Here is a 21218-nt window from a genome sequence, read left to right as displayed (position 1 = left end):
GTGCCTGAAGTCACCTTAAATTTAAAAAAAAATTAAATTAAAAATGTATTTAATGTTTAAGCTTAAAAACAAACAAACAAATAAATAAATTTAAAAAAGCTTAAACTTATTTATTTGTTGCCGGAGACATGTTAGAACAAATTTCCACACAGGTCTGAAGTCACATTTGAACCCGGGTCTTCTCGAGGCCAGGCCCACCGAGCCCCCTAGTGGCCCCTCTACAGGCATTTTTAAAGGTGTCTGTACAGGGCAGGCAGCGTGATGGAAAGGGGCGCCTGGGGGGCCTGATGGTCTCTGCCCCATCCTGGCTCCGGCTCCTCTTCTCTTCCCAGGAGCAGTGACCCTGGAGCATGTCCCCGGGCTCCGGGCAACAGGGGAAGGCTCCGAATTGAACCCGAGCCCAAGATCTGGCCTGGGGGGAGGGGATTTCTTATTGAGCCCCAGGGGCCCTCCATCCCACTGGCTAGGAGGATCGCTCAGGATTCCCGGGCCTTCGGCTCAGCCACTAAAGGAGCAAGCTGCCCTGGCTGGTGGTAGTAGTCTGGGTGGCCTGCGGTTTGACCCCTCGGCCTTGGAGGCTTGGACCTTCCCGCTGCGGTGTTCTCGGTGGTTCACCCCTAGACTGAGTGTTGGGGAGCCCCGTCCCCTGACAGCCACGCGCGTGCCGGCTGGGCCTTGGTCCAGGCGCGTGTGGCTGTGTCCGTGTCCGTGTCCGATTTCGGAGCTCTGCTCGTCCCACAGCAGTGGCTCGCCGGGGTGGGGGGGGGGGGGAGAGGGAGCGGCCGGGATGGCCCGGCCCAGCTCTCCAGGAGCCGCGGGGAGGCCTTCTCCCGCCTCAGCTCGTTCCCGTTCCTCTTCAGCTTGAAGTGGGACGCGGGTGGGTGAGGGGCAGGAGACCCCGGGGCTGCGGTGAGGCGGCCCCTGGCTCCAGGCCGGCCCCCAAGGGGGTGGGCAGCAGGGCCCCTGCAGCGAGCCCCCGGGGTTTGACCATTCCTGTCAGTCGGAGGGGCGCGGGTCGGGCTTCACCGGCTTGGGCCTCTATCGGCGCGGCTCCCCTCGCCAGCTCGTTCTGGGGCTGGCCTGGCCCGGGCGTCCGGCTGGGTTTTCCGCTCCCGTTGGATCTCCGGCCCCGCGAGCCCTAGTCCGGAGGATGGGTGCGTGGCATACAGTAGGCGCTCAAGAGGTGCTCTCTGGGCGTCAGTAGAGTGGGGGGTGCACGGTTGGGGTCCCAGAGTCCAGCGGCGGAGGGCGGTGTGGGGGGGGTGGGTGCTTGGGGCCACGCCCATGCGCCCAGCGGGCCCCTTTAGGGACGGGGGCGGCGTCCCGCGGGCCAAGGTCAAGGTCAGGACTGCCCGCGGGCCGGCCAGGCCGGAGAGGGCGGGGTCTGGGCCTGGGCGGGGTCATGGGCGGGGTCAGGGGCGGGGCCGAGCTCCGCTTGAGCTCCCCCGGCCGGGTTGCCCCTTGGCCTCTGCACACGCGCTCCCGCACCGGGCTGCTTAACTCTCCTCGCCCCGCCGGAATCCCCGTCGCCTCAGTCGACCTCAGTCGACCCCATGTCAGCGCTGCCCCCAGCCCCGCTCCGCTCTCCGGGACCCCCGCTCCGGCCGCCGCGGGCTAAGAAGGATGAGTCGTTCCTCGGCAAGCTCGGGGGTACTCTGGGCCGGAAGAAGAGAGCCAAGGAGGGTGAGTGAGTGAGTGAGGGAGGGAGGCTCACCTGTCCTGAGCCTGGCCCCCAGCCCCTCAGCCCCTCAGCCCCTCTCGGGGGAGAGGCGCCTGAGCCCCTGCTTCCTCCCTCCTGCTTCCTTTGCCCCTTCCTCTTCCTCCCACCTCTCCCCTCTCATCTCCCCTTTGTTTTCCTTCCTCTCCCACATCCTTCTCTTTCCCCCTCCCCTCCCCGCCAGAGAAAAGCCTTTCCCGGTCTAGGAGGAGGGGGCGGGGCTGGGCCACTGACCAGACTCCATTTCCAAAGTCTCTCAGGACCCCTGGCTGTGGGCCGCCCCCTGGGAGGGAGGCCTTGGGGAGCCTGAGCCTGCTCTCAGAGCCTGAGGCCAGGCACTCCTTGCCTTTGGACGCCAGAAACACTTATTAAGCACCGACTGTGTGCAAAGACTCAGCTCCCCCACTTGCTCTTCCCGACCCTGCGGGACTGAGAATCCCCCAACCCCAATTTCTGGCCCCCAGCCCCGTTCTTCCTCCCTGACCCCATTTGTAGGTGACCCCCTCCCCCCAGAGGTCTGGGATTGCCTATATCCAGGACAATGGGGGCTTTGAGGGAGAAGCAGTGGGGGGGCCTGGTGGGTGCCTTGGGACCTCCCATCAGTCAGGGCCTCAGGGGCCTTCCAGGAGGGGCAGCGGGAGGGGCAGGTCCCCCTGGGAGCTTGTTAGTTATTGGGGTCTCTGCTGGCTACCTCCCCCCATACCTACTGGAAGACAAGGAAGGCTGCTGGGACAGAAGGTGACCCCAAGGACTTCCCCAGGGCCCAGAGGGATTAGCTTGCCTTGACCCTTCCCCCACAGTCCCGCTCCTGGTACCCAAGGAGCGGGCCCAGGCGCCATTCAGCTTTTACCTGTGCCCTGTGCGCCAGGGCTATACCTCAGGAAGCGGCTTGTAGCGGACCTGGAAAGGCCTTCTGCCTTAGGTTGAATTTAAACTGTCTCTGCTGTGAGGAGGAAGAGAGTTCAAGGCATGGGGACAAAGGCATGGAGGTGGGAAATGGAGTGGCTGGATCTTAGAGGATTCTCAGAGAAGAGTCCAAGTTTTGTGTTGCTTCAGCTCGAAAGGGATTACTTCGCCACAACATCAGTCAGAGCTCTGAAGGCTGATTGCAGACTGTTGTCCTTCTCCTTGGCCTCGAGACAGTGGTCTCCCGGTTCTGTTTGGTTCCTACAAATGTTCAGAAATCCAGGTAGCCAGGAGGGCAGTGGAGGGCAGTGGTGGAGAGAGCGGAGGATTGGGAGCAGGAAGATGCTTCCCAGCTGTGCCTCAGTTTCCCTATCTGTAAAATGGGAATAAAAATAGTGCCTGCCTTCAAGGGTTGTCTTGAGCTTTGCATAAATGCTCTTTATCTGTGTGTCATCATCATCCTGATTATCAGGTGCTCAGAGTCAGCTCAGCGCCTGTCATTACTTTTTCTGGGACAATCACATTTTGTCACATCTGTGTTATGTTTCCCCACCAGCCCCAGTGGATGGTCGCCCCCTTCGTGTCCATTCCTTGGCCATGATAGCCAAAATCTGCCCTCCACATGTTGGCCCTTGCGGGGACCCTTTTCTCCTGCCTTAGGGCGCCCCCCTCGGCAGTGATGCCTGGTGGGGTGGGACGCCTTGTGGGAAGGGTCCCTTCCTGCCTGCTCTCCTCACAGCCTGGGCCAAGGCTTCTTGACCCTGCGGACGCTGTTGAGGGAAGGAGCTGTCTGGAGGGGAATTTTTGGTCCCTGCCCACAGTGCTGCCATCCTCCTGGTAGAGTTAGTGAGATCCCCAGGAGAGAGGATGGCGCGCAGGGAAGATGCTGAGAGTGAAGCGGGGCGGCCAGGGGGCAGAATTGGAGATGGCCCTCCTCCAGAAGGAAGGAATCCACCCGCCGGCCGTGGGCCACTCTCCGAAATCTGAAGTCGAGGGAAGGGTTTGAGCCAAGAGTGCTGCTGCCTTCCTTGAGCAGGAATGTCAGAAGCCACCAGAAAGGAGCTAGAAGGGCTTTGGGACTGACTGACTGGGAACAGGAAAGGCTGTGGGACTGTGAATCACACCATGACTGACTGAAACACTTTTCCATGATGTGGCACCCTCCTTTTAGAAAAGGGAACTGCGACAAGATGAGACCATTGGGAAAAGAGGGAAGGAATAGTTCGAGTCCATGTAAAATAGCTCCCAGAAGCCCTGGAAATAGTTCATAAAAATAAATTGTGTTTATTTTTTCTTATTACATCCTCTGGATTTCTCAATATGTCTCTCTCCCAGAACACCTTCCCATATAATCAAGAATAAGAAAGGGAGAAAGGTTTCAGCAAAGCTAACCAATCGGGAAAAAGCCTGACATCTCCGGTCCCACACCCATAGTCCTACGTGGCTACTGCACCGAGAGGGAGACGCCTCTTCAGGTTTCCTCTTTGGGGGCCGAGCTCGGTCCTTAGAATTTCACAGCATTTGGTTTAAATTGTTTTGTGATTGTTCTTTCCATTCACGTGGCTGCAGTCATGGAGGAGATTATTTTGTGACTCTTTCTTTCCACTCGAGACGTTGTGGGTAGCATTTTCTTGATTCTACAGACTCGACTTTGTGTCAGTTCATGGAGGTCTTCCCATGCTTCTCTGAATTTTTTTATTTGTCCTTTCTTACAGCCCAGTGATATTTCATCATAATCGTGTACCTACATTTATGTAGCCATTTTCCAGTCAGTGGACGTTGCCTCTATTTTCTTGGAGGCTTTTCTCACACACACACACATTTATATTTGTATAAATATATTTTAGTGAAAAGTCTCTGAGAAACAGTTAATGACTGGAAAATGACTAAACAAACCCAGGAACATGATGGCCTGCCTACCTACCTACCTACCTACCTACCTACCTACCTACCTACCTACCTACCTATCTATCTATCTGTCTATCTATCTATCTATCTGTTTTGACTATCTATCCATTCTTCCTTCCTTCCTTCCTTCCTTCCTTCCTTCCTTCCTTCCTTCCTTCCTTCCTCCCTCCCTCCCTCCCTCCCTCCTGTCTATCTATATTCCCATCTCTCTATCATCTTTCTATAATACACATACATGCATGAATATTTTTCTTCTGTACACGCTAGATGTAAAAAATGAAACTCTTCACATAACTAGAACAGGAGGAATAGACGGAGCACGGGGGATGTCTTCTAGCCAGCTTGCATTTTTTTACAGATCCGCCTGGCATCTATTCTAGTGCAAACATAGATGCGATCCCCTCTGGATTCTCACCAGAATGCATTTCAAAGCTGGCCTGCTTCTCTGGGCCTCCCTTGGAGCCTCCTCTGTTCTGGTCTGTGCAGCGTGACAGCCCAAGGGCAATATGTGCCCGGATCAGATGACACCCGCCCACTTTGGGGTGTATTTCTGTATCTGACATTTCTTTGTTTGGGAGTGAGTACAGGATGGCTTTAGAGTCAAGAAGACTTGGGTGTGTAGAACCTGAATACAGGGGTCATCTAGTGCACCCCCCTCATTGTACAGATAGGGAAACTGAGGCCGAGAGTGAGCTGATTTATCCAAGCTCTTACAGGTAGCAAACTCAGAAGGAGAATTTGGCCCATTTGGGTCTTCTGACTCCTAAGCCAGTGATTTTTCTCACCGTGCTCTACTGGCCTTCATGAGGTGGGGTCAAATCTGGTCTCTACCAGCTGTGGCCCCGTGGGCAGGACGCCTGACCCTCCTTTCCCCTCTGAGCCCTTCCTCAGAGCCCAAGTTGTACCGATCTTTGGCAGAAGGAGTTTCTTTCCCGGGAACTCCACCCATGGATGAAATAACAAGTCTGAGGGACATGTCTAAGTGTGTCTGTGTCTGTGATTCGTCCTTTATGTGTGTACACATATACGTAAAGAGGTAGTGCATTAAGGCTCACCAAGTGACTCACCTGTCTTATTTCACTGAATTCTTCCAACAATCCTGCCAGCTCTTCTTACCCCCATGTGGTGGTTCAGTCATTTTCAGTCATGTCCAACTCTCGGTGGCCTCATTTGGGGTTTTCTTGGCTGAGGTACTGGAGTGGTTTGTCATTTCCTTCTCCAGTTCATTTTACAGATGAGGAAACTGAGGGAAAATTTCCCAATTTTACCCAGCTAAGAAGTTTCTGAGGCCAGGCTTGGGTCTTTCTGATTCCAGGCCTGGTGCTCTGTCTGCTGTCCCACCTAGCTGTTTTTCTCCATATTTTACAGATGAGAAAACTGAGGTAAAAAAGACTGAGGTAAACAGGGTTAAGTGACTTGCCCTGTGGCATACAGCTAGTGTCTGAGGCTGGATTTTCTGACTTGAGGCCCTATCCATTATGTCATCTAGTTGTCCTTATCCTCATTTTATAGATGGGGAAACTGAGGCTTAAAATGGTTAAGAAATTCCTGACCCCTCATTCGGCACCCTACCCACTCACTGTCCGCCCCCTGCTCTCTCATCACTACTTTTTGCAGTATAAGTAGTAGTATCCCTGTTTTACAGATGTGGAAACTGAGGCCCCTAAGAGGTGAAATGACTTGCCCAGGGTCACCCAAAGTCAGTGTCAAAGGCTCTAACTTCAGGGCTAGTGAGTGAGTGCCCTCTCCACAATGGACCGATTGCTGGGGGAAGAAATGTGGGGGCCACCATGCAAGTAAGACCCTTTCTTCTGCTTACTGCTCTGGAAACGGGGATCAAAACCCACCGCTGTTTTCTGGAAAGGGCTCCTCATTGACTTTTCCGCTTGTATTCTCCTCACCAACCAATCAATCAATCAGCAAACATTGATTAAGCACCTACTGTGTGTTGGGCAAAAGACAGTCCCTGCCCTTCCACTGGGGAAGACCAGGCACAAACCCGCATGTTCAGAGGAAACTATATACAGAACAAACAGGAGATAATTAACTGAGGGAGGCCACTGGGATTAAGAGCGATTGGGGAAGGCTTCTTGTAGGAGGCGGGCTCTGTGACTTCCCAGACCAAACCCTTCCTGATGTGTATTAGAGATGGACTATCGGTCTCACTTTTGTATTTGTATCCCCAGCTTGTAGTAAAATGCCTGGCGTAGAGCCAGCTCTTAATCTATCCCTATTCAGGCATTCATTCATTCCTCCGTCCATCCATCCATCCATCCATCCATCCATCCATCCATCCATCCCCAGAGCTCTGTCATTAAGTGTGAGGCCCCACATCTCAAGGGCTCCAAGCATAATATAGCAGTTTGGGGGTAGCCGGGAGAAGGGCTGGTGGGCCAGAAGGTGACCGTCAGCCCCAGAGGAGGCTGGGAAACCTCTCAATAGACCTGGAGATGAAAGCTCTCGGGTGACTTTAGCCTGAGCTTCTCCAAACAACCCCTTCCCCTTGCCCATCCCCTCGATTGTTCCCGCCAGGGCTGGTGGAGCACTCCCTTCTGTGGAGGAAATGAGCAGTGGAAAAGTCCTTGGCTCCAGTGGAAGCCGGGGGAAGGGGCCGCTCCGGGGCTCTGCTGCTTTTCAGCAACAAGGCATGATTCAATTAGAAACGGAATCAGCTCACCCACACCTTTCTGGATACAGAGAAGAGAAACCAGGAACTGCTCTTTGGGTAGAGTCTTATCAGGCTGTTTTAGACTCACTTCCAAGGCAGAAGAGTAGTAAGGGCTAGGCAACGAGGGTTAGGTGATGTGCCCAGGATCCCGACTAAGATGTCTCTGAGGTTAGATTTGAACCCAGGACCCCCTGACTCTCAATCTGCTGAACCACCAAGCAGCCTTTCAGGATCAGTTCAAAGCCAGAAGAATGGTAAGAGTTAGACAAACAGGGTTAAATGACTTGTCCAGAGTCACACAGCCAGGAAGTATCTGAGGCCAGATTTGAACCCAGATCTGAGGTGCTATCTAGCTGCCCTTTGTACATTTTTAAAGAAAGGCATTTCTATCCTCTTCAACCAGGTAGTAAGTAACCAAATCACTCCATTTGAACCTCCTACATTTTTTTGTCTTTTGTACATTAAAACAAGTTTTATTAATGTTTTTTTCCATGTGTATCACTATTCACTAGCCTCCGTGCCATTCCCTTCCCCAGTCCCTTCTCCCTAGTAGACATCCTCCTGTGTAACAGAGAGAGTCAAGTCAAGCTAACCCTCGCATTGGGCAATCTGAGGATGGACATCTCCTAGGATAGATACCTCTGGGGTATCTTCTTATCATTTTGGTGTTGATTCCACTTTTTTCAGAAGCCGAAGGAGGGGGGCAGCCCTTCTCCCTCTCGCTGTCTCTGTTTCTGTGTCTCTTTTCTTTCTCTCTCTCTTATTCTTGGTGTCTTGCCCTTTAAAATTGAGTCGTTTGAACTACCTGGCCTCCAAAGTCCTTTCCAGCTCCAAATCAATAATCCTATATATATACTTCACTGGAAATCCACTTCCTCAATTTTGGGGGCTTTTATTTTACTGCTCAACTGGGAGCCTGAGTACTGTTTGGTCTCTTCCCATTGTTTAGAGTCATTTTTGGATAAAAATGGAGAAAGGAGCTTTGTTCTGCTGTAGCTCTTTCAGTTGGCAGCTTTTTAAAAGGCAAAGTTATGTTTCATTGCGGACTCATTGTGCGCTCTATAAATTAGCCCCTTTCCCCAAGCGGCCCTGGGGGAGGTAGGCTTAGAAAAAAATGCTTCTGTTTTTCCTTCCTTGGTTAAGAGGAAGTGACTTTGATTTCAAGCTTTGCTTGGTGTGGCTTAGTTGAACTTCCTTTGATTATTCTTCCCACTATGGTCTTTATAGCCAATGTTCTCCTAATTTGTTCCACCAATCCACATAAGCCTCCCTGAAGAATATGCTTTTCCAGGAGAGAAGCCTCCTCGCCCTCCTAGCCACTTACAAAAGGATTCCCTGATAGGAGAGCATCATCACTCATTAAAACATTTATTCCTGTTGAGGTAGCCATCTTCATCCATGGAGGGATTTAGTACCATCATTATTCTCTACGGCTTTTCTGGATTTTGGTGTATTGCTTTTATTTCCACTTGTGGCACATAAGGGTCTCTTGATAAATAAATCTTTGCTGATGGCTTGATTCCTGTTCTGAATCAGGGCTCCTCACCAGAAATGATCATTTTTGCCTCAGATCTCGCACAGCTCTGGCATCTTTGTTACATCCTCAGATGCACTTTCCCCTTTTCTCAGAGAAATCCTTTTTGTCTCCCACTGTGAGCTCCTTCTGAGGGAAGACTTGTCCAGAGAAATGTGCAAAGGGAGAGCCCCGGAGATTTTATTTTATGCCTTGTCTTGTTATTCTATTTCTAGTCTTTCTTCTTGGATTTTGTTGTTGCTACAAAGAAATGCTGATTTGTTGCTTTAGAAAGTATCTGTTGTCTATTTGTTTCTTTGTTGATTCCATATGGTTTTCTATGGTTATCAGCTGCAGCAAATAGGGATACTTTTGTCTCTTCTTTGCCCAAGTTAATGCCTGTCCTTTCAGAGCTATTTTTAACATTTCTAGAGTTATTTCAGAATTCACCAGAGAGAGGAAGCATCTTTACTTTACTCCTGAATTTATTAGGGAAGCTTTTAGTTTTCCCCCTTTGCCTATAATGTTAGCATTGGGAACTAAATGTGTAAACAGCCTCAGTTCCATCTTTGCTGGTGTTATTGGACTTTTAAATTGGTTTCTTTTTAGTATGATACTTAATCTCATGTCCTCTTCACTACAAATTTGAGAGATTATAATAATCCCTATTTGACCAAAGAGGAAACTGAGGCCAGTTACTTAATCTAAGGCCATTTTCCCTTTGATTCCTGGGTGAGGACACTTTTCAGTAAACCTGGCTTCTTCTTTATCCTCAGAAATCATTCTTTGGCCACATGACTATTAGTAGCTGTGCTGGTTTTTAGAAATTCCTTGAAATCCTTTGATTTTCACAAGTGGCTCTTTCCAGATTCCTGATCCTTCTCATTCTGAGTGCGATCCACTTTAATTTGAGATATGCATTGCTGAGCTTCGATTAGGAGAAGGGTGGAAGCATTTATTTATATAGTGCCAGGCACTGTGCCAAGTGATTTTTACAAATAAGATCTGGTTTGATTCTCACAACAACCCTGTGAGGTTGGTGCGGCTATGATCCTCATTTGACAGTTGAGGAAACGGAGGCAGTCTGAGATGAAATGACTTACCTAGGGTGCCACAGTTAGTGTTTGAAGTCAGATTTGGACTCAGGTCTTCCTGTCCCCAGGTCCAGGACTCCATCCATCCACTGCATGTGTTCCATGCCAAAGTAGATGTTTTGGGTTCTAGAGTGCCGTGTCCCCTTTTCTCAGCTTGTAATTTTACCAGCGACTAAGAGTTTGGAGACATTGAGGGGGATCTGATAGTTTTTGATTCTCTTGTGTTTGTTTTTTAAATAGTTGCCGGCCTCTCTCAGATTGTTCAGGAACGAGGTGAGGGGCCAAGAGTGTGGAAGGCTGCGGTTGCTGTGGGGTGCGTGGGGTGATTTTGCTGACGTTTTATGAATGTCTTGTTTTTGTGTCCCCTTTGTTCGTTTCTAGATCTCTCTTCCCCCCACTTCCCTCCCCTCCCCCCACTCCTACAGTCCCTTTATCCAGGGATCCATCTTTTCTAACAGAGAATAAAGAAGTGGATACACCAGCAGCAGAACTGGACAGTGCTTGGGCCGTCCCACACTTGAAGGGCTCCGGCTGCCAAGAGGGGAGGGAGGTGTGTTTCTAGGCTTTTCTTAGGGGCCAGTCTTGGTCATCAGAACTAATTTCAGCCTCTTTCTGTTTGTTAAAGTGATTCCTCCTCCTCTGGCCTCCCCTCCTTTTGGTACAAGAGAAGACTTGTTGGAGAGGGCGGCTCGGTTTAGAAATGAATGTGATGGGTCAAGACAAAAGGCCGCATTGATGCTTAAAAAAAGAAAGACATCTGCCAGGCAGGTGGCCCAGGGCTCACTTGACCTTGTTCTCCTGGGCCCCAGAGGGCCAGAGAATTCCATATCCCTGAGCGCCCTTTACGTGGACCATCAGCTGCTTCCGGAGGGAGCATCTTCCCTTCTCCCTGCGTGGCTTCCAGCTGGCCCGATGGGCATATGTGGGGGTGCCCTGGGGGATTCTGGGTCTGGCTGCCCTCTGAGGGCTCTTCTCCCTCTATAGTCTCTGATTCTGGCTTCCACTTCTCCTGTGTGAACACTGGGAAGAGATGGGACCTGGAAGACCGCCCAGGGTTGCAGGGATTCAGAACTGGCTTATTAACTCTTCCCTTCCCTTCTCTCCTCTCCCATGTGAATTGATAGCAGATCTGGCTCCACCCAGCACTGCTAGCCCACACGGTGGCCCTGATGCTGGATCTGAACTCGTGAGGATGAATCTTTTTGGCTCTCTATCGGTTCTCCTGCCTAGCCGTCCCATCTCCATTTTACCATTGGGGAAGTGGAGGCGAGCAGAGTAAAGTGATTTGCCCAGGGTCACCCAACTAGTAAATGTTTGAAGCTTTATGTGGAGCCTTCCAGACTCTTGGTTCAGGGCTCTGTTCACTGGGCTGCCACCCTGGTGGTTGCTGTCTTATCTCTGTGCCTGGGGCCTGGAGAAGCTTGTGACTGGTTTATCTCTGGCCCTAGGCCCCAGGGCCTCTGAAAAGTGGTTCCAGCCCAGTTCCTTGGCCCCTCCCCAGGAGACCCAAGCCAGCCCCCGGGGCTCCCCAGCTGAAGTCCATATGGGTTGGTGTCAGATTTTTAAATTTTTTATAATATTCCCTCCCTCTTCTGGCAAGAAAATATTTACTCAGTATAATAGAAAGAACCTGGGCTCTAAAGTCCAAGGCTCTGGGTTCAAATGCCATTGGCGTTGCTATTGTGACCTTCAGCAGAGCTCTTTGTCTTCCTGGCCTCAGTTTCCTTCCCTGTAAAATAAAAAGGACCGAACCTCTGAGGCCCCTTGTAGTGCCAGTCTGTGATCCTCATGATTCCACATTTCCAGCGAGTCTAATCTTTTTTTTTTTTTAAACCCTTAATTTCGGTGTATTGTCTCATAGGTGGAAGAGTGGTAAGGGTGGGCAATGGGGGTCAAGTGACTTGCCCAGGGTCACACAGCTGGGAAGTGTCTGCGGCCAGATTTGAACCCAGGACCTCCCGTCTCTAGGCCTGGCTCTCAATCCACTGAGCCACCCAGCTGCCCCCCCTAATCTTTTTTTAAAAAAGATCCTGTACTCATTTGAAGTTGAGGCATAAAAGAGGCCCCAGTTTTAGAATTTTAAGTGTTTTTACAGTGCTGATCCCTTTGAAGTCTGGGCACTGGGCCTCTGCCCTTTACTCTGGAGCCCTTCCTGGGCCTTGGTTTCCTGCTCAGGGTTGGACCGTGGAGCCTCTGAGGACCCTTCCAGCTGAGCCTCCCTCCTCAGACCTTGTGGTTGGGGCAGTCAAGATTTTTCTTGAGTTGTTTTCTCCCGGTGGAAGAGGAATCTGGTCGGGGCAGTTGTGAGGCCTGTTCTCAGAATGTGATTGGCCAAGAGAAGGGCTCAAGAGACCTCATCCGTCCTAAGGAGGGCCTCTGCTCTGGATACTCTCCCTCACAGAAGTGTTTGGCTACCTTCATATCTCCTGGAGTTCCCCTTTGCCTGAGGTTGTGGCCTTGCCCCAGGAGAAAGGAGGCTTTGATTCCCCATATCAGATGCTCCTAGTGGATAAAGCACTGGGGCTTGAGTTGGGAAAACTCATCTTCCTGAGTTCAAATCCTGCTTCAGATGTTCCTATCTGTGTGACCCTGAGCGAGTCACTTGACCTGGTTTGCCTCAGTTTCCTCATCTGTAAAACAGGCTAGAGAAGGAAAGGGCAACCCCCTCTGGTATATTGGCCAAGAAAACTCCAAATGGGGTCCCTAAGAGTGGACACGAGTGAGTCCACTGACTCTAACATCAGAGGTTTAATCAGTGCCTGTTGATTGATAGGTGTGGATAATTGGAGGATGATGGAAGGGTCATCTCTGTGAATTGAAATCTTTGTATCTCTCAAAGGCTCTTTGTATGAGCCCCGCACATGCCCGGGTGACACCTTGTTGGAGGGAAGACTTGAAGCTTCTGTTTGGCTCTTGGGTTCAATGGTTTCTCATGCTCTGGGCCAACAATTCACAAAGCAGCTTTATTCTTGAATTTCCTTTACCTCTCGATCAATTAAGCGGCTACAAAACCCGTCTTCCCTTCTCGTTTTCGTCCAAGAGAACACTTACTGCACGCATACAGAATTTTCCTGAAGGTTTTCTTGCCCAGGAGAAAGCAACCTTAGTGAATAATGTCCTCTTGGCCGCCATCTTTGGATAATCAAACCAGCTTTGATTCCCCTCCCCGCCCCCGCCACGTCCCCCCCAATTGTTGCTGTTTTCTCACCTCGGATTTCTCGAAAATGGAGCCTTTGGCGCTTTCACCGTTGTCTGTTCCAGCCTGGCTTCTTGCTGTGTCCTTGGCCTGTCCCAGACCTATCCCAGCTGCCCTTCCTGCCTTTGTCCTGTGGAGGCCCATTTCTGTTTGCTCACGTAACGCAGACGCCACCGAAGCAGTGGTGTCCAAATGTGAGCCTTCCTCGGTTAGGACAGGGGTTAAACTAGGCTCTATCTCATTTATGGGACGATCCCACAAACTTCCGTGGCTCCTCGCGGTTTTGGGAGGCGTCCGTGTTGGAGATATTCCTACATCTGTCTTAGTGATGTCTAAGGCAGTTTTTTGCCTTTGTTTCCAAACGCATCCCTCTCCTTTTCCCGTCCCCCAGAGAGCCAATAAAGAAAAAAAGGCTCAGAAAACCAAGCGGCCCGGCACAACCAAGTGTGCTGATGAGTGCCGTGTTCTGTACAGCTAGTAAATATTTGAAGATTTGAACTCAGATCTTCCTGACCCCGAGGCCACACAGCTGAGCAAGCATCCCATCCGAACCTGAGTCTCTTCTTCCGCACTCTTGCCAGGAAAGCGTCCTGACTCTCATAGGGCGAACTTCCTAAGTTATTGGGGTAGAAGACGTTGGCTCGATGGGAGGGGATGCCCGCAGTACCTGCAGTTCCTCTTCTCTCTCCCTGCTCTTTGCCTTTCCCCTTCATGAGTGTCTTCTTCAGGGAGGAGCTTTCTGCAGGGAAAAGCGCTCTGGGTTCCATTTGCCCAGAAAACATCTTATTAGGAGGATGAGATTTTTTTTTTTTTTAAATTTTAAACCCTTAACTTCTGTGCATTGACTTATAGGTGGAAGATTGGTAAGGGTAGGCCATGGGGGTCAAGTGACTTGCCCAGGGTCACCCAGCTGGGAAGTGGCTGAGGCCGGATTTGAACCCAGGACCTCCTGTCTCTAGGCCTGACTCTCCATCCACTGAGCTACCCAGCTGCCCCAGGAGGATGAGATTTTAATGATTTAGTGTTTCCGTGGAGCAGCACACAAGGCGTTTCTGGCTTTGTTCTGAGCAGCTGGGCTTTGTGGTGGTGGTTCTTTGTTGAAGCTTCATGTCCTCGCGAGCCCACGGCGCCACAGCTTTTCTTTCCTTTGGTGGACGGCCTCCAATCCTCCCGTGGATCGTTTCACTGGGTTCCAAAATTCCAGGACCAAAGCCGCGGTGTCGTCCCACGGGGAGGCTTGTTATCAGCCGACTCTGCCAAGCTCGGTGTTTGGGGATGCCTTTTCTTCCTCCTTCCCCAGCTGTCACAGGGTTTGGGGGTGATGGCTACATTTGAAGTCAGAGCTGGGAGGCCATCACGGGCCTGACCCCCTCTTTTCCAGAGAGAGATGCCAGGATCGTTCGTGCCTGGAGTGCTCGCCGGCCTCCTCCCGCTTTCCAGAATCCTTCGTTTCTTCTCAGACTCGATGCCCCTTGGCTCCTTCTCCCCCTGCCAGCTTCTACTCCCCCCCATCTCCTTTGGTTATTGTTTGCTTTTGGGGGGAGACCCCCGTCCGGATATTGGCTACTGAGGGCGGGAGCTGTTGAGCATTTGTCTTTGGCCCTCTTCTGGCCGGGCAGGGGGTCATCGAGAGCTGGCCCAAAGTCAGCGGTGCTCTGGGAACAATGGCTTGCCTTTGGGTGGTCTGCAGCGGCCCTTCTCCCTTGACGCCTGCCCTTATTCCACCTATAGAAACATACCTGCAGGAATGGCCTTGACGACATTATTCCGTTTTCGCCTTCCCTGCTGCCTCCTCTCCGCCGGACGCTCCTGTGTTCTTCTTCTGGTCTCTGATCCCCTCTTTGGGACGCTCGGACTCGTCCTCGTGCTGCTCACAATCGGCTACGCCATCCCCCCCCGTTGGCTGAAACCGTCGATCCACGCGAGATTAGAGACTTCCAGCTAGAAGGGAACCCCTTTTACCAGATGAGGAAACTGAGGGCCTGGAGGTGGGAGTGCCTTTCCAGAGCCCCCCAGATTGCAAGGGATCAGAGACGAGGTACTCGCCCCAAACGAGGATTCTCTCTCTGATAGTGCGGAAGCCCCCCGAGATCAGAGACATTAAAACGGTGTCTTGTGTCATGATTGCTGACAGATGACGATGTCTGTTTGGGATTCTCTTCCGTGCCTAAGCCCGGGTTCCGCAGTGTAGGCCTGGGTGGTGGAGGCGGACAGGCTCTCTCAGGCCGGACTTGGGGGCCAGAACTGGGGCCCCCTCCTTCTCCTCTTGGCCGATGTTCCTGATAGTGGAAAGGAAGCAGCTTCCTTCCTGGGGAGGCTCAGCGGGTGAGGAGGCCTGTGTGGCCCTGTCAGCAGCTGCAGGCCCTGAGGGCAAGTGAGGAAAGAAAGACCCCCTTTAGAGGCTGGCCCGAGAGTGGGCACAAAGGGGAGCCTCATCGCCCGCTCCCGGGGCAGCTTTGGCCAGCTCCTCGGGGTGAGAGCGTGGGCGCCAGGACCATCACGGAGCATTGTCTCCATCAAGAGTAGCCGTCCGGGCCGTGAGAGACCCCTCCTGGGACCCCCACCACCAGGCTTTTCCCCTCTCCAGATATTTGTAAAGCATTCGGCTGCCTGGTGGTCACAGAGGCTCTGGCCAAGAAGCTTCTCTCTTTGTTCAGTCGTGCCTGACTCTAGGGGGGAGTTTTCTTGGCAAGTTTACTCTTTCCTTCTCTGGTTCATTTTGCAGATGAAGAAACTGAGGCCAAGAGGGTGAAGTGACTTGCGCAGGGTCACCCACCTAGGAAGGTCTGAGGTTGGCTTTGAACATAGTTTTCCTGACTCAGGGTGTTCTACCCACTGAGCCACCCTTCAGCGGCTTCCCGTTACCTTTAGTCACTGGCATCCTTTCTCTGGACTTGGACGTGTCTGTCTGTCTTTCCAGGCTGGTGACGCAGCGTTCCTACTCCAGCCCCCAATGGCCAGCTCGTTGGCTGTGCCTCTTTCAAGGCCATTACAGCCTCTCTTTAGCCTGGACCTCACATCACGTCCGCCAGCCACGCTGGCCCCCTTGTGCCCATCTCCTGCACCTCGTCCCGTCTGTGTGTCCTGGCCCAGCCTGTGCCCGCTGCCCAGAATGCCCTCCCCCTTACCTCTGCCTCCTAGAACCTTAGCATGCTTTACAGGTCAACTCCAGTGCTGCCTCCTTCAGGGAGTCCTTCCGGATTCCCCCGGTGACCGCCTCACCTTGCCCATCCGGGGTTTGTCTGTGTCCTGTATTTCCTGAGCTCTTGGTCTTCCCTGGAAGCCCTCGAGGGCACAGGCTGCCCCTTCCTCTAGGCTTCTTCTGGGTAGACAGCCGCTGTTGGGATCTTACACGCGCGTCCTTGTGAGCGTCTCGTCTCCCCCATTCCACTGGCAGCCCCACGAGAGCACAGACTCTTCTTTCTCTGCGTCCCGGACTCTCGCCCCGTCTCCTGTCTTTCTGCCTGGATCCACTTGGCCCGGGATGGTGGGCAGAGCCCCAGAGCGGGGCTCGGGGTCCCAGGGGGGAGCCAGAGCCTTTTCTGTGCCTCCGTTTCCTGATGTGTAAACAGAGATGGTGACACTCGCCGTCACCCTCCCTCTGTGCAGCACAATGGATGATGGAGCGAGTGGTGCCCGGGGCTTTTATTTCTGCCTCTTTTTGATCAGTTCAGGTGCCAGCTGTGCCCTAGGATTGTGGGCTCAGAGCTTGAGGGGACCTTTGCAGCCCTTCATCCCACCCCCTTTGGGTGACAGATGAGGAAGCCGGGGCCTGTGGGAATCCAGGCCTCATACTTAGAGGGTTCCACGGGTGACCCGGGTTTGTAGAGAGAGCAGAGATGGAAGCATCTGTGCCCATTCCGGGGGGGGGCACCCCATTGCCAATCTCCAGCCCTTTCCGGGCACCCGTAGAAGAAGGGAGACCACTAGAGGGGGCAGAGAACCTCATTTTCCCCCTTTGCCTTTTTTTAAAGCGCTTTTAAGATAATGTCAATATTGAGGCAGAAAGGAGGGACCGACTTCCTTTGGGCCTGGGGCCAGCCTGTTAGCCCGTGTTGGCCCTGTGGTGTTGCCGGACCCCTGACCAGTCCTTTTTCCTGATCGACCTTTCCAGGGCTCCTGAGGGGAGGGGCAAAGAGCATCGCACGGATGGAGAGATGGGACAACGCAAAGAGAGAGGACCAGGGGTTTGTGTGACCCTGAAGGTCACTTCGTGTCCTGGGGCCCAGCTTCCTCTTCTGTCAAATGAGAGCAGATGGTCTCTGCTCTCCTCCCTGGGCCTCAGTTTCCCCATCTGTCTGATGAGAGACGAGACGTCCTCTGATTTGGCCCCAATTCCGTGATGCTCCTGGCAGAAAGAGCATGAAGAGCCCGGATGGCACCGGGCCGAGAAGGCCAGATCAGGCTGTGGCCTGAGCGGTCAGGAGGGAGCCGCCTGAGGCCCGGGGGCAGCTGCGCCGGCGCATCTCCCTCTGAAGTGGATGGTCCTTCTCCAGCGATGAACAGCCTCCCTCCCTCTGTTTCTCCATCCACCGTTTATTAGTTTTTATTTTCTCTTTGGCACGTGGAGGAGGCCTTGGAGATTGTAAGGCTCGGCCTGGAAATGAAGCTCTGGGGGACCCCGTGGGGTGGCCCCTCTCCTCTGGCCTGGAGGTCCTTTGGGGGTCTGGCTTTCCAGTGGTTTTCCTTAGGCCCTCCCCAGCTCCTGGGGCGCCTGTCGCTGAACAAGCCCCGCATTTCATGGAGGCCTCGTTCCTCCCGTGGCCTGCATCCCTTCAGTGGGTCGTGGACAGAGCGGCTGTTGGCAAATCGGCTTGTTCTGGGGTCGTCTCCCTTGGCCTCTCTTGGCTGGCCTCCCTTCTCTCCCTCTGTTTCCTGCACTGCTTCCCTCGATGATCCAGAGGCTGACCCTGGGGACCTGCTGGCCGAGGCAATAACCTCCTGACTGATCTCTATGACTGGTCATTCCTCCTCCCCTCCCCGGGCCAGATAGAGAAGTCTTTATTAACGCTGAGTGTGCAGATGTTTAGGAATGGCTCTGCTTACCAGACACTTGGACACTCCTGAGCTGTGTGACCCTGGGCAAGTCACTTTAGCCTGCTGCCTCAGTTTCCCCATCTGTAAAATGAGCTGGAGAAGGAAATGGCAAAGCCCTCCAAATGTCTCTGTCAAGAAAACCCCCAAGTGGGGTCAGGAAAAGTCAGGAAGGACTGAAAAATAAGGACTCAACCTTTGAGTGCTCTGGAAACACTCCCCATTTATTACTGTTATTGTTGTTATTACTGGCTCGTGAGGCATGAGCCAGCTGCCCCCAGGTTGGAGCGGGGCTGGGCCCAGAAGCCTGACCTCGATGCTGCCTCTGCCCCAGAGCTCCTGGGGGACCGGAGAGGTTCCTGCCAGCTTGTGGGCTATAAAATAAGGATGGCGGGAGAGCAGGGGCTTGGGCTACGATTCCAAGGAGCGTGTTCTGGCTTCTTTATGTCAGCAAGTGAGGCTTCAGGCAATCCATGAACCCATTCTGGGCCTCAGTTTTCTTTTCTTAAAAAAAAAAAAATTTCTAACCTCTTAATCAATATTGTATCATTTCTGAGGCTGCTGTAGGGATCAGGCAATGGGGGTTAAGTGAGTTTCCAAGGGTCCCACAGCTAGGCAGGCCTCAGTTTTCTTTCCTCCTAAAAAGAAGGTAATTAAGAATGCTTGTGCAGTCCTTATCCTGCTTGAGAGGATCAAATAGAATGGGATCCTGGATAGTAAAGCCACCACGCACTTATTAAGCACCTACTGTATTCCAGTCATCCTAAACTCGACTTAACCTAAAGAGGGAGAAGGAAAAGCTAAAGACAGTCAGTCCCTGCCTTCCAGAAGCTCCCAGGCACGTGACTGGGGGACCCCACACAGACAGCTGAGGACCGCCGAGAGCCTGGGGTAGCCTCCAAGATTAAATGGGACTGGGGAGAACTCCGAAAATTGTTCTGTCTTGGAGTGGTACCTTTTTTTTAAATTTTAATTTTTAAATATTTTTCTATGTTTCCATGATTCATTTCCTTTCTTTCCCCTCTTTCCTCCCCCTCCCAAAGCCGATAAGCAATTCCCCTGGGTTGTACAAACATTGTCTCTTGGTACCATTTCCATATGATTCATTTTTTTTTTTTTTTTCTGCACTAATTCTTTTTTTTTTTTTTTTTACATTTATTAATATTCATTTTTAACATGGTTACATGATTCATGCTCCTCCTTTCCCCTTCAACCCCCCCCCCCGCACCCCCCCTACCCATGCGCATTTCCACTAGTTTTGTCATGTGTCCTTGATCAAGACCAATTTCCAAATTGTTGGTAGTTGCATTGGTGTGGTAGTTTCGAGTCTACACCCTCAATCATGTCCACCCCGACCCATGCGTTCATGCAGTTGTTTTTCCTATATGTTTCCTCTCCTGCAGTCCCTCCTCTGAATGTGGGTAGCATCTTTACCATAAATCCCTCAGAATTGTCCTGGGTCTCCATATGATTCATTTTTGCTAGAGAGAGATTTTATTAAGGCCTAACTCCAACTCACATCCCCATCTATACGTGTGGTAAATGATGTCCTATGTTGTGCTTTTGCATTTCTACTCCCAGAGTTCCTTCTCTCAACGTGGACAACATTCTTTTACGTAAGTCCTTCGGGAGTGTCCTGGCTTGTGGCATTGCTACTAGTAGCAAAGTCCATTACACTGGATCAGGGGTTGGCAACGTGTGGCTCTCGAGCCAGATCTGGCTCTTTCTGCAGGAGCCATAAAGTCCATTTTTTTCAGGTACTGTTACAGGAGCGGCACTGTGAGCACTGGGCGGCTCTCACGAAATGACATTTTAGAAAATGTGGCGTTTAGGGCTCTCATGGCCAAAAAGGTGGCCGACCCCTGCACTGGATCATTCCACGGTGTTTCACTTTCTGTGTACGACGTTCTTGGAGTTAGACCTTTGGCTTCCCTTGATGCCATGCCAGAAATCCTCCTGGGTTCAATAATAGCTGTAAAGGAAACACATCTATGTTTGGTGAAAACTTTGCTATCTGCTCTTTGGAAAAAAATCCCATTGTCAGTGAAAAAGGTGCCATGGAATCAGAGACAGGAGCTTTTTGTCTGTGAAGTCTAGGTGTGAAATAGAACTGGAACTCTATCCATCCATCTGTCCATCCATCCAACAATCTGTCCATCTATCCATCTGACCATCCATCTGCCCCTCCTCCATCTGTCTGCCATCCATCCGTCCACCTGTCTGTCCCTCCAACCATCTATCCTTCCAACCGTCTGTCATCCACACATCCATCCATCCGTCCCTCCCTCCCTCCATCTTCCATCTATCCATCCGTCTGTCTGTCCCTCCAACCATGCATCCATCCATCTGTCATCCATACATATCCATCCATCCATCCATTCCTCTGTCTATCCATTCATCCCTCCGTCCACACACCCATCCATCTGCTCATCCATCGAGATTTTATTTATGGCTCCCGTGCAGAGCAGGAAGAAAGCCTCCCCCTGCCTTGTGACCTCATCTTCGCTGAGGCCGGGCCGCACTTAGAGCCTGTTCAGAGGCCCTGGGGGAGATGAATGACTCAGTAGGAAAATGTTCGGCGTTCTTCAGCCTTAAATAGGTTGCGCCTGCAGAGCCTCCCGTCTCTGGTTTCAGACAAAGGCTGGCAGAGATTTGCTTGGATCCGAGTGAGGGGAGCAGGTCTGTTGGAAGAGAAGAGACAAGCAGATGGGAGCCTCTGAGGGCATGAAGGGCTCGTGAAGAGCCTGGAGAGAAAGCAGAAGGCATTTATTTTCCGTTTTGGAGGGGAGGCGTGTGCTGGTAGGGCCGGCCTTGTCGCTAAGGAACCAAAGTCTGGCCTTTGCGTGCTGGGGAGGATGTGTCCCGTTTGCAAATCAGCAAAGAAGATGAAGAAATGGACCAGGAATAGAAATGAGTGCAGGGTCCCTGTTTAGCTGCCCAGTCAGGGAGGCCGGGCGGTGGGTACGAGGTGATGCTGTGGTGCAGTGAGAAGAAGAAAGGCCGTGTGCCCTGGCGGAGGGAGAGGTGGGCTGGAAGTCACAGACCTGGGGACCATTCACTCTGTGGACAAGCTGCATCCTGTCCCTGGCCTCAGGCAGTCAGTCAGTATTATTGGGCACCTCCTGCGTGCCAGGCACTGTGCCAAGCTCCAGGGATACACAAAGAGGCCAAGACCGAGTCTG

General features: G+C 52.1%; 1 protein-coding gene across 1 annotated transcript in view; it reads left to right on the top strand.

The window, feature by feature from the left end:
• Positions 1-1429: 1429 nt before the first annotated feature.
• The window catches only part of PARVB (parvin beta), a 73196-nt gene continuing 53407 nt past the window's right edge, over positions 1430-21218 (top strand). The window contains exon 1 of the mRNA XM_044679594.1: positions 1430-1683. Within this exon, the coding sequence (XP_044535529.1) occupies positions 1554-1683 (130 nt within the window). The 5' untranslated portion in view covers positions 1430-1553. The remainder of the gene's footprint in view (positions 1684-21218) is intronic.

This window comes from Gracilinanus agilis, chromosome 5 (assembly GCF_016433145.1).
Source record: "Gracilinanus agilis isolate LMUSP501 chromosome 5, AgileGrace, whole genome shotgun sequence".
NCBI lineage: Eukaryota > Metazoa > Chordata > Mammalia > Didelphimorphia > Didelphidae > Gracilinanus > Gracilinanus agilis.
This window is presented reverse-complemented; position numbering and strand designations above follow the sequence as displayed.